The sequence below is a fragment of the Papilio machaon genome, chromosome 12 (genome assembly GCF_912999745.1).
Source record: "Papilio machaon chromosome 12, ilPapMach1.1, whole genome shotgun sequence".
NCBI classification, from domain to species: Eukaryota; Metazoa; Arthropoda; class Insecta; order Lepidoptera; family Papilionidae; genus Papilio; species Papilio machaon.
This window is the reverse complement of record NC_059997.1, coordinates 5,237,454-5,251,375: the sequence shown is the minus strand read 5'-3', so window position 1 is coordinate 5,251,375 and position 13,922 is coordinate 5,237,454. Positions and strand designations below refer to the sequence as shown.

At 36.0% G+C, this 13,922-nt stretch overlaps 1 protein-coding gene across 1 annotated transcript; it reads right to left on the bottom strand.

Annotated features, from left to right (window-relative positions):
• Window positions 1-13,367, bottom strand: LOC106719164 (transcription factor SOX-9). The gene is made up of 3 exons (XM_014513432.2): window positions 13,042-13,367; window positions 2,756-2,902; window positions 1-801 (listed from the first exon to the last, which is right to left on the bottom strand). Exons 1-3 carry the CDS (start codon window positions 13,152-13,154, stop codon window positions 402-404), a joined length of 660 nt encoding a protein of 219 aa, XP_014368918.1. The 5' UTR covers window positions 13,155-13,367; the 3' UTR covers window positions 1-401.
• Between the last annotated feature and the right edge of the window lie 555 nt (window positions 13,368-13,922).

Genomic DNA, 13,922 nt, shown 5'->3' with positions numbered 1-13,922 from the left:
ATGTAGGTAAGTACGTATACGTACATACTTACCGCTCCTATTTTGCAAGTGTTTACATTACTTTTGAGTAAATGCACGTGCGCGGTAGTCGTTGCGCTGTACTATCATATAAAACATATATAAATATATATTTACAAACTTAACCTAACACAGCAGTCGTAGTTATCAATTATCCATGTTTTCATTTAAATTGATACCTACTACCACACTAAAGTTAACAAGATGGCATAGAACGGCCAAGTTATCTGCAAAGAGAGTGGTGTCGCCATCATCGATAATAATTACAACTGATCGGTAAACTGTTTTGTAATTTAAATTTTCACTAACATTACATCACTGATAATTTAGTCAGACTACATGAAATTTCTTTTATTTGTAACATTTGGATGCTTTTGATGTTTTTAAGGGCGCGCATAATGTTGCCAGTCCGTGCAAGGAGGATGCAAATGTGACGGGACTGGAGTGAAGACAGCGGAGGCGTGATATGGCAATCCATGTGAAGGGTAGTGTGGTTGCATTTCGTGGTAATCTGGTATCGTGGTCGGTTTCAAGTATTGGTCTAGCTCAGCGCCATCTGGCGGTCCGTCGGGCAGCAATGGTCCGTCGACATCTATCCGCGAGAAGTCTATTTGTTCTCTTTCCGGGGAAGGTTCTCGCTTGAGCCTCGCTGCCGAGGAGGCGGTGGGCGGCGGCTTGCGGCGTCTCGGCTGGTATTTATAGTCCGGGTACTCCTTTTTGTGCTGAGTCCGTAGCTTCTCCGCTTCTTTAACGAACGGCAGTTTTTGTTCTTCACTTAAACTTCTGTGGAAGAAGGAATAAAATTTAGATGATCTATAAGCAAAATATGTATATAGATTAAATCTCTGTCTAGCAGTGTTTTTTTTATTTGGCAATATATGTACGCAGGGCCGAGTGCTAGCTAAGTGGCAGTCGAGTGCAACTCACGCAACATTAGCGGCGCGAGGAGACAGCGTCTGGATATAGTCGCGGCCGACACTATCAAATGCTTCTCGATCACTTGGAACTATTCTTTTATTTTACAAAATGTTACCAGTTACAATATAATAGAAGAAGATTAATATGTCATCTGATGGTAAATAAACACGTAGTATTTAACTGACGACTCCACTTCTCAACAAATTTTTCTTTCCTAGACATTACTAGGATTTTTTTGAAAGAACAGGCAAGCAACCAGTAAAAAGTGACAAGTATCAGCAATTATTAATAAAAAACATAAAGCAATTTCCATAATCTAGAGTATTGATAAGAGGAAGAAGATGTCATTTAACTTCTGGTAATTTGTCTTACAATGCGAAACGCAGGTAGAGAAAAATAGAAATGTACGTACATTGCAAAAACAAATAAGAACTCATTTAACCGTTACAATCACGGTTTGACGATCTATTTTCCCGATTGTTCTTCAATAACTCGAAATTATATTGCAGGTCGTATTGAAACTTTTGAGTCACAACAGTGTAACCAACGGCGGACCCGCGTCGGGCCAACGACGGGCCAGTGACGGGCTAATGGCGGGCCTCGCGGGTGGCCGCAGGCTTTACGACGCTCCAGTTACCAATCATTACCAACTCCTAACTATCAATGCATTCGATGAACGCTTATGCCAAATAATCTATTCATTTACGATCTGTAATTTGTAAGATATTTTAACTTAATACATTTGAATAAACGAAGGATGATTTTATAACATTTTGTTGCATTAATTTATCCACTGGAAGCTTTTTAACTAAAGCTTTTATTAATAGTTTAAAACGGTTTTGTTGTACTTGTCCCACTATAAAGTAGTAGTAGAAAACGTTTTAAACGAATTGAATTTTTCTTTAATCCTAGACTAAACTTTTAAACAATACGTGCTTACTAGCTGGACCTTTAAATATTGACTTTAATTTTTTTGTGTGTTGCCCTTGAATTGTTTTCTCTAATTTTTTTCTGTACAATAAGACGAATAGATTTCATTTCAGTAACCGAAGCTAACTGAAACCTGAAAACATTTACACTTTAAGAACCTAGGAATTCAAGCTATGTGATCGCAAACTCAGATAACGTTATTCAACAAATCTCTGTTTTATCTATTGTTTTAACGAGAAATAGGTGTCTAATTTCAAAATCGACAAAATTTGTAATAAAATTTGTGCAGCGCACAAAATCAGGCAAAACGAAAATCTCATACTAATTTTGGTATAATTGACGACGACGCGACGTTACGAAGTCGATTATCACAAATATTCGTGCTTGACTTACTGATTAAGAACACGGTCTACGTTTAGACATTAACAAAATATGCGAATCGGGCGATGATATTGTAGTTCAGATCTCGATTTTAGAGACAGTTAAGAGATGGTATCTACCGGCGAGCATTTTAATGAGTAAACAATCGATGCACGCCGCGCGGCTGGACGCCGCACGCGCGCCCGCCACACCGCACCGACCCGCTACAGCGACTCGCTACTTTCTCAGCCCTTGCCAGCCTCGAACCTAGTCAGTACATGGATACTTAACTGTGTAACTTAGAACTCTTTTTTTATTAAATTGCAATATTTAATTTATGAAACTTTCTGCTGTAATCCTAGTCCTATGGCTACATATGCAGTACAGTGGTGACGGTACTTTCTTATACTAAATCCACAATACAATATCCAACGACTCTTAAATTTACTGTTTCAATAAATTGACTCATTATTGCTTCTTTCTTCCTTACATTTTTTGTACTTTGTAGGCTGAATAAGATTTGACTTACTTCCACATGGAGCCAAGGGACTTGCTGAGCTCTGCGTTGTGTAGCGAAGGCCGCTGCTCTGACAGACGACGTCGCATCGCCTGCGCAAACACCATGAAGGCGTTCATAGGACGCTTCACGTGCCCGCGCCGCATTGAGCCGCCGCCTCTGGTAATACAATAATAACATAAAACTATTATTTTTTATAACATTCCTGAGACATTTAAATATATTGAAATACGTCAGATTAAACGGTTATATATAGGTTAATCATGTAAAATTTTATACGAGTGGAAGAAATATTGAAATATCTCGAAATATTAAATCTAAGAATTTAAGTTGCGCCTTACTCAATATATAAGGGCAATTAAAATGGTAAACAATCAATAAGATGTTGTTTATTTTTGTGTAACCTTTTATCGACTATCAGCTAATGTCGAGTAAGCTTTCATTTAAACCTGACACGTATCGAAAGTTCAAACAAAGAGTAGGTAACTTGAAGTTGAGCGGGTGCTTGGCTGAGTCGGTACATTCAAACGGCTTTAAATTTCGGCGTGCGCCCGATAATTACGGACCGACCGGGCCATCGAGCGATGACTATAAAGAATATAAGTTACGAGTGCGTTTACACATGCAGTAAACAGTTGTATGGCTGTAGATTTGTAAAAAGGCGAAGTGGTGCGGCCTCACGTCATTTCACGCTCGTAAACATCTCTTATTTTATTGCGTTTTTTTATTTTCTAGTGCCGCGTTCGGTTTCCTCGAGATCTCAATGCTGACAATAAATTATGTTTGATTTTTTTCAAATGCTGACACGCCACTAAAAGTCGATCGATTACTAACGGATTGGTAGCCGTCACTCGACTCGAGTTAATCGGCTGACGGCTTCGGCGAACCGCCTTCGGTTTCCTCCTTTATTATTAAGAACGATTTCTCGTAACGAAATATTATTAACTTTAATTTTATTGCTTTACATTCTTTCACCAGCTCACTCATCAGACTCATTGACTTGTTGACTTATTAAGAAATTTCGCTAAAATTACAAACAATTTTCATGATTACTATTAAAACCATGCAAATAGAGTTTTGAACCAAATAATTTATGATTTAGGTATACGAAATCAAAAAAGTAAATAAGTATATGTAACAAATACTATCCTTTGCCTTAAAATAATAACACTCAATCCTTTAAGCTACAGACTAAAGCAAAATTTCACGAATAATCTGGAAAGGTTCTAAGCATCTCCACTGTTTTTTTTTTAATACACCAGGCTGTATTAATTAACTAAATAGAGTACCCTACGAGTAGTTCCGTAGTAATCAATGTTAATAAATATAGAAACATTTCAAATCGGTGATTGAACTGGACGAAGTTTTTGTTGTGCGGCAAGCGGGACCCACCGCGCGTCGACATCTGGTTAGTAACATCTCAGCTCTTGACAATCTCACATATTATTTGTATGTTGTAACTCCTAGTACTTCCTAATTATTGAATGGTATACTTTAATGACCTTTTAATTTTTAAATTATAAAAAAAACTGCAAACATAAAAACTCTATGCCAGAGATTTTACAGACTGAAAAAACGCTTTGAATAAGATACTAACCGAATAATGGAAGCTACCATTTTTTTATTTCAAGTACCAGTTCATGGTGATAATAGATGAACGTAAAAAACTCTAAAAATCTTAATTATGTAAGTTGACTGAGCACATTTTCTCAAATAATATTCGTTCAAATGAGATATAAATATTTAAAATAACTAAAAAACAATAAAAGGGTTGGATTGTAATAGTTACCTCCAGGTAGAATAGCTAGAAAGCTCATACAGCTGTAAGAAGGACGGAGGTGTCTCTAAAATTAAAAGTAGAGTTGTAAATCACCTTGTGCATGACTATAAAACTTTTTTGTCAAAACTCCTTTCCGTTTCGTAATAGGTTTAAATCTTTTGGTAATAACTTTGTCGTAATACTGTCAACTTTTTGACGATACATATTTAACGATTCATTTTAACGTTGACGAAGATGAATTCGCATATGTATGCAGTGCATTGGGGTTTGATGAAATTACTTTTTTAATTTCAAAAATATGAGAGTAAATTACAATAAAGCCAAGTCTCAACTCAGCTTTTAAATCGTGTCATGTTAATGATTGCCAATTAATAAAGATAATCAAAGGATATTCATAAATTCATATTGTACTAAATAATTTGATTTGAAAAAACCACTCCGGGACAACATGTCTTATCATTTGGTTTCGAATCTAAAGATTATTAGTCCTCATTAGTTGGGGTAAGGTCTCGTCCCAGTTCCGAGTTCAAGGCACCACTAACTGATGGAGACCTCCAGTTCGCAAGAAGCTTGCGTGTAAACTCGCAAAGCAAACATTGTGATTCACACGTTTCGAGACCGCCGCGCTGCCCCGATAGGTACAATAAGTACTTCGCAACCTAGCTGTAAGAAATTGTAAACTGTACTGTAAAATGTTTTAAATTTTGTTTAAGTTTTGTTCATACGAAGATGTGACTGTAATTATTATTATATTTAGTATTTTGTCGTCATGTGAAAGGAGACATCATAAAGGATTGAATCCAGACATGACGGCTGATAGAGATGTATGTACAATGTACATATATGGAAAAGAAGGACATACTTTGATGACTCTCCGTAGGGACAAGGACAAGGTGATGATGATGATGATTTTGTCATCAACATTCAACTAATGTTACAGGCCAGCTTCCACAGATTATTCAACACTTGTATCCCTGACCAGATAAAGTATATCATTTAAGTCTACCATTGACGTGTATCTTATCTCTATTCTATAATCATTTAGATTTTATTTATTCTCCATCTATTCTATGAGCGATGTATGCGGTCCTAACGTTTAGGTTAAATATTTACATCAAAAAAAAATTGTTTTCTCACCTCGATTCGACTGAAATGTTTGCACATTCACTGAATCATAACAATACCTATAGGTGACTATTATTCTTTTCAGTAACATGATCGGTTAAAAATAGAATTCACAAAATGTGTAATGAGTAAGAGATTGTTATGGGTCTTTTGATTTATTGAGTCCATTAAAGCTGTACCTGCCGCGCGAGGTCAACTGGCTTCATAAAAACTCTTAACACGTGTCAAATTTTGTGGCGACAGCAATACTGCGTAGCTACCCGAGTACAAGCTGAGAGTTGTTTTGAATCTAAATGTAAATATAACACGACATGTAACTAACTACTGGTTGTAAAAATATGTGGAATATTTATTTACTACCCGTAAAAGCTTCGTTCGGGTAGTAAAGCAACATTCGTTAAAAGTTTTTTTTTTTCATCGTCTTACCAGATTAATTATTACATCTTAAAAACCACCAACCCATTTTACTCTATTTACCTACTACGCAAAATCTTAATCTATTACATAGATATGCCTAAGTAGTTAAATCCTCTTCAGGAGTTGGTGAAAACCATTTAAAAAATATGGTATTTTTAGTTAGGTATTTTTAAAACCTATCGCGTTTTGACAGATTGATGAAGGTAGGGAACTTTCTTTTATAAAAAGTCTCTATTTTCAAAACTATTACTTTAGAAATTTTCATTGATTTAGTGTACTAATCGTTATAAATTCCGATATCTAATAAGAAAACAATCGAGAAGATAATTCTCTAGTGCAAGAGGAGGCCATTGGCTGAGGAAGTCATAAACAGTGCGGATGGCTGTCGTGTATGACGAGCCCGCCCACGCTATTTCTGCGCGGAGCTGCGCCGGCGCAGCGGGCAGCGGCGGCTCTTGCATAAATCTACGAAGCGAACATTACGTCGGACAGCTTCTGTGTTACTAGTTTAGTTTCGCGCCATTTGTTCTTATCTAGTGCGATACTAAACGTTTTATAGGACCTTTCAAGTTTTTTTATGGAAATTTTATGAAAAACGTACTATGTAAAATGTTTTATGATAATTATACTGATCTCTTAGATATTTTTTTAATTATGTCATTATATAGAGAATTGTAATTTAGCTAACCAGGTAGGGTAGAGAAAAATCAAAAGCTCAATAAGCACTACAAAACACGACATATATTTGTAACTGTAATCTGTAAAACCCTTCGTACACAAGGAAACATAAATCTTCGATACTTACACTCACATAGCGACTACACGGCTAACTTGAATGCCTGTGTAGGAACCTCTATAGCTTTGCATTGTGTAAGTCACTAAGCGACTAAAATCACCGGGTTTCAAAGCCTTATACGAAAGGCCTAAATGTAAATCATGGTTGCAAACTAATAATATAAGGCGACTTGAAGGAAAGACGGCAAGCGATGAGAGTCGTATAGATAAGTGTTCGTCTCTAAAATCTATACAATTTACAACAGCATGTATTAAAACATAATGTATTTAAACAAACATATACAAATTGAATAGTTAAATCGTTTTTCTGTCTGTCTGTCGCCAAGTCCTGAAATCTAAACATCCCCCAGACCGAAGTTATCTTTATCGTTGATTTAACAACGGTCATAAAACAATTAATGGCGCAGTAAAAGGCACGGTAGCGATGGACACACAATCATCACTCGACCACTTGAGGGACCTTATCTTGTACAAATTATACCCCTAGTACATCCGTGTATCACCTGGTTACACCATTATCCATGGGAACTTTTTAAAACAACTTTAATTTCACAACTTAAATGTTTAAACAATTTGTTTTTGAATTTTAAGGATAAAAACATTGAAAATAAGTATTTCTTTATATTAAAAAGTTGTTAATTAAGCTGTGATATTGAGATTTTATTTGTTAACTAAATATTTTTGGATTAAAAATTAAAAGAATTTACAACATGAGGTGAATCAAAAAGTATTTTCGGATAAGTCATGATTAAATAAGTATCAGAATGAAAATATCTGGAACATTGTGCAATTTCATCACATTTCGAAAAAGCGTTTTCGCTTTCTAATCTTTGAAAGATTGGTTGATAGTATATTTTAGGAAATATATATAGGTTGTTGAATTTAGATTAGACGGATTATTTTTATTCTTATACTAACTTTTGACCGCGACTCCGTTCGCGCGGAATTAAAAAAAAACTTAATTATTAGCCTATGTGGTCTTCCAGACTATGTACGACATCTGTGCCAAATTTCATCGAGATTCGTTGTAACTTTCTGGAAATAACTTCTACATACATCTAAACTTTCACATTTATACGAAGAAAATACGATTTTCTTGAAACTGATTCGTTAAAACTATTATTCGATATCAGTTAATCATAAAAAAATTATAAAATGCAAGAAGTTAATATTATTAATGCCTTAATATTTGTAACAGAATATTTGATTAAAATAGTACTTATATATTTCGAAGTAATTTTTATCAAGTAAGTCCTTGACATACATTATTGAAGTCCCATGCAATTAGGGTGCTACGGCTGTGAAGGGTTGATGTATGGGAACGCATCTGTGTCCACACCGACATTGATAATGTCCAGCGCGCGTTATCTCTGACTGTAATACCGACACACAGCTACCCATAGAAAAAGTAAATAGTCTTTGAAAAGTCAATTCCACTATACATTTCTATGTATATGTATCTAAAGGTGGGTATAGACTAGAGCATTTAATTGTAACAAAACAACAAGCCGCTCTATGATATGTTCTAGTGTATCACACTTTCACGAACCAGACGTGCTTTGAAAACTATGCTTTTACCCATATTATACCATTCGTAAGAACGTTACATTACATAGAAATGCTTGAGAAAATGCTCTAATGTATATTCACCTTTATAATATGATGACTTTGCGTATATCCTTTCTATTTGGCGGTCAACTGGAGCAACAACGGAATACAGAAAGCATTCGTTTTTGGTTTCATGAAGGAATTAATGCCATATCATTATTTTTTGTTGTTTAAATGATAATTCTATTTAATTTTACGGAAACTCAATATCATTCGTTAAGTTTTTCTCACATAATCTGCATCTTTTTACCTTACAAACATTGTTTTTTGTTTCACCATGTTTTGTCTTTATCTAAAAAGCCTAAACACGCAAGCATCATCAACATATTTCCATAAAAAGAAAAAAATGTAGATGTACGTAAGAGGGCATCGCGAATAACATTTAGCGCATACTAGTACCATACGGTATAAGTAGACTTGCGGTAATGAAGAGCAATGCTGACTGTCGGTGTTAACTGCGAGCATTACCGCGCGCCCGCTAACCGCTCACACGGCGCCGACCAGATTACGTTCTGTCAATATTTGTACCGCGCTCATGCGCTCCTGGTACAACTGCCTCTACGATTGCAACATCAAATGTTTAGAAGCACTGAAAAACACCTAGAACATATTTGATAGATGATTCATTTAGTAAATTTAAAAAGAAGGAGAGGATCGAATGCTAAGTGATTGCCGATATCCATAAATTTATAGAGAAATTGTGAACTTACTGCCGATCTATTGAAGGATCTGAACATGTAACAGTTCGAAAACACTGTAAAAAAATAAGTTAAGTTATACATTATCCAACGGATGATAATGGTAATGCCGAATAAAATCGAATAATCAGTGCCGATTTACAACCTACTATATCAAATTTGTAGAATACAAATATAACAAAAAAACACCGCAAGGGTTCTAACTAGTACGAAGTACAAATGTTAAAAAAGCACCTAACGAACTGGAAGATATTGGTGCAAGCAAACAGGGTGCAGGGCGGGCGGTGTCGGCACCTGTGCCGCATTGTTTGTGCCCCCAATTAAAAGGGAGGTTTGAATGGGTGTGCACACTGCGCCCGCGCTGTTTGCCGCCCGCCGCCGCCGGCGAAGTGAGGCGAGGAAGTCTTAATCTAACAACAGACCTCTAATTTTCAAGGTATTGATGAACTTCGAAAGGAATTTATGTTGGCATTAAGAAATCTGTTTTGTTTGATTTAACAATAACACTACTATTTTTACTGTTAGATAATTTCTATGGACTCAGTACCATAGATAATTTTATGGGTTTCACATTAAAAATTGCTTTCTTATCGAGTTATAAAAATTGCCAAATTACTCACGTAGTTCTATATGGTTACCGTGAAGTCATCATCAAAATTTTAAGCTCAACAATATAGTTAAAGTTAACATATACAGGCAAGACCGGGGACTCCCTTAAGGCGGCTAAGATAAGCACCCCACAAAGAGAATGTTTGCGCAGGCGCACTATCGCAGCTACACGCGGAAATAAATCGGTAGGGAACAGGAAGATGATAAAAATTGTCACACGACGCACCCCAATGTTGAGAAACACTACCACGAAACAACAAAAAAGTAGATTAATTTTTATTAAGACATCAAAAATATGAATTATTATCCTTTCATAGATAAGAGGACAAATGATACAATGGTTTGTCCGTTTTAATAGAATTATCGTTCCATTACAAGTATGTCACGCTTGTGACACGAGGTTATGGTGACTTTTGACAAAAAATTACACTCTACATTTCTATACAACATTACAATAGTTATTTATAGGAATAGACCTAGTCACCTACCCTGTGCCTCTGGTTTGATAACTGAGTGTACTTCTGGACACTACTAGATAAAGCTTTTCTTCAGTATATCTACAAAGAGCTGCCCATATGATAGGCAAGTCTCTCTTTTGTATATAGAGATTGCGTATAGTTGTAGAGTATATGCAAACCTATCGTATTAAATGCTCGAAAATCTACAGATGTTTTCTAACGCGTGTTCTAATTTGTTCTATAAGAAGGGAAAGTATTTCTCACTTAGTCATCATAACGTCTTTCGTAGGCGTTAAATAGCCTTACCTTTAAATACCTTTAATATTTACGGTAAGGAAGTGTTGTTTTTTTTCTACCGTATTATGTGCTTATTGTTACTATAAATATGACTTATTACCATTATCTTTGATAAATATGTAGGTAGGTATAAAAAAATCATCATCAAAACATGTCTAAATTTGATTGAGAATTGTTGTTGGACTTTACACCCTATAGCGCTGTACAAATCTAATAGAAATGTACTCGATGTTTTTACGAATACTTTCTGGCAAATGTTAGGGCCTCTGTGGGCCTAGCACGAATAATTGTGACAAGTGCCATCGCATCGTCATCGACAAATTTGTATCAACCTTTACGCAGCGCCGCTATAGTAAAGTACACCTAATATATCATTATAATTTTGACATAATCGACGACAATACTAAAGCGCTTGTCGCAAATATTCGTGCTAGGCCCATTGTACACTACTACGACAACCTTAAGACAATATGACATAAGCGCTTCAATTTTCTCAGGAACATCTCTAAATATCATTAATGTCTCCATGACAATTAAGAGATGAAAATATTGAAATGACAATCTTAATGGAATTCCTATGAAAAAAGCATTTGAAAAAATGCCGGCAGTTGATAGGAAATTAATAAACAAGGAGAAGATAAGAGATAAGGCGGTATTCAATTAGCGGGCGTATATAAAGTGGCGGCTTCTGTGGAAACGCACCAATGACCCGGGGTCATGTAACGCTGTATCTTAAACAGCCATACAGATATAGAGTAATTACGGAATAGTTCTGAGCGCTGGAGCTAAAGACTATTAAATTTTCAGAGCGGATAAAGGGTGTCGAAGGAAACAAAGCTTTGATTAGTCGATACACTCAAATAAAACATGTTGTTTTTTTTCTTTACAGCTTAAATAACTTTGGTCTCGATGGTAAACTTTAGAAAGTGAGTATTGCAGTAAGCTAAACATAATATCCTCTGTGTTTTGTTTTATTACATGAAAACAACTAGGTCCTTCTTACACAAGGAAACGTAAATCTTCTATACCTAGCGATTTTAGTCGCTAAGCGATTTCCGCGATACTCATAGAATTTCTTATACAGCGCGCGTCGCCGACGTTTCTATCTGTCATCGCTAAACACAGTCTAGCGACTGTTTGTCAAGATCGTCGTGAGCAAAGTCGCTGCAATTTTCAAGATGGCGGAGCAAATCTACAATTACTATTATACAGTTGACATGTAGGGGCTATGCCTGTACTGACCGAATAGATAAGTCGCGTCAACGATTCAACGTTGTGCGAAATTAGGAGTTTTACGGAGCGCACGCAACGCGATTCTCGCGACGCATCCGTACATATTAGTTTTGACGATTTACATTGCCCTGTGTACGAAGGGGCTTAAAATACAAGTCTCTTGCACATTATAACGCATAATTTGGTGTTTTATTTATTACATGCTTCGTTCAATGCAATTGAAATTAAAAATAAAATCTCCGTCCGGTGCAGCCGCGGGGTTTGTTTATTGTTATCAGTCGAGGCACTTTCAAATAATACAAAGATCCGGAGACCACTTGAGCTCTTTTCGAGTGTTTCTCTTATCGGAATATGCACCAACTTAATATGTTAAATCAACTGTAACAATACGCCACATTTCCGATACCTCTTATACAGAAATAAAACCTATAGGCGAAACCTATTGTTATTCAGTTTTATAAACAACTAATTTATCGTTTTTACAGAGATGATGATATGTTTTATACAGAGATTTTGGTCTCAGAAACCAACAGTTAATCGGAAAAATTAATTAATAATAATTGATCTTTTCTTTCAGTTGTACGACTAAATTATGTAAACAGATAAATGTGAAAAATAGCGACCATTACGCTATTATGTTTTTTATTTTCAGTTAAGTCGTATTTGGTGAAATTGTGTGATAAAGTGGATTCTTGTAAAACATGGATACTTTTAATAGTTAAGTGACTAAGAAAAAGTGTTTTAAGGATTTCAGGAAATGTTTCGTAATTTAGTAATTCGAGCGTAATATATATTTAGGTTTTGGATTAAAACAAGGTAATAGTCTCCAATTTTCCGTATTATGCTAAGAAATATAACACACGGTACGATTACATTTTGAATTTCTATTTACATGCTTACTTTTATAAATGCAGTACCATCTGATACAAAGACTGGCAGTAAAATAATAATTGCTTACTGAAAAAGAAACCGTTTCATAATCTGTTGTTCGCCGTATGTACATTGTAATTAATATACTATCTTTATTCAGTTTATAAAAACAAATATATTTAAATTAGAACTATCACTACCTTAGAAAAAAAATGTCAGATGTATCTTGTAGGTTTTTTATTACTGCTTTAATTATGAAAAACAAACTGATAGGAATGAAATAATTCCTAAGAAAACTTTAACAATGAAATCAATCTTAATTAATTAATTTTCTGAAACCACAACTAATAAAAAAAATCGTTTTCTGAAAACATCAATCAACTAAGTCTAGACAATTATAAAACTTACTTTGCGGGCTGAGGCACGATGGTGTCATAATTGAAGGACTGCAGCAGCTTGCCGACGGCCTCATTTATCTCCAGCTTCTCGCAGTTGCGTTCCCGTTTCTGGTCCCAGCTCATTTCGTGGCAGTACGCGATAGTTTCCTGTGACTCGCGAGCGAGCGGCAAGACGAGGCGGGAGCGCGTCCGTCGACTCGCGCGCACAGACTATAAAGACTTCCTTATGCCGCGCGCTATATTATAAAAGCTCGAAGGGGCGCGCGCGCGGGCGACGTCTCTACACGTTGTTTACTTCAATGATCTTGTATCGTTGTTGTTTTTTTTTCAAGTTTATCACAGACACTCAAGTGGAAGCTGTAACCATTTAATTATTATGATTGAATTTATTTGGTGTAGACATAATATAAAAAGCTAACCTTTAATTTTATAATACGTTACGTTATATTACGTTACGACTTACGGTTCACATTCACTTTGATTTTTTTTATTGCTTTTTGTGCATTAGAAATTTGCATTTGATGGTAAGTAGCTATAGAATGCAAAAGATAATAAAAGTGACATTATAAATTTCCTAGTATTGTGAAGTTAATGCGCAGCTCAAATACATTTAGAAGCGCATTTATTTTTCAATGCGAACCATCGTAACAATAATATTTACGTGAAACATCATCGAGCGCTGAAGCGAACAACGTTATTTGTGATGGTTTCGTTAATACACAGCGAGCTCGTAAAGGCTGCAGATTTTCCGAGTTTTCCCGTAGCGGGGTCGTGTGGGCGGAGTGCGGACCCGCCTCGGCGTGCCATTGGCGCTGCCGGACGGCCGCTGTGACGTGCGCCCGCTTCACTGCCCGCTACACTCCGCTCTCCGCGCACTGTGCATGCGCCTGC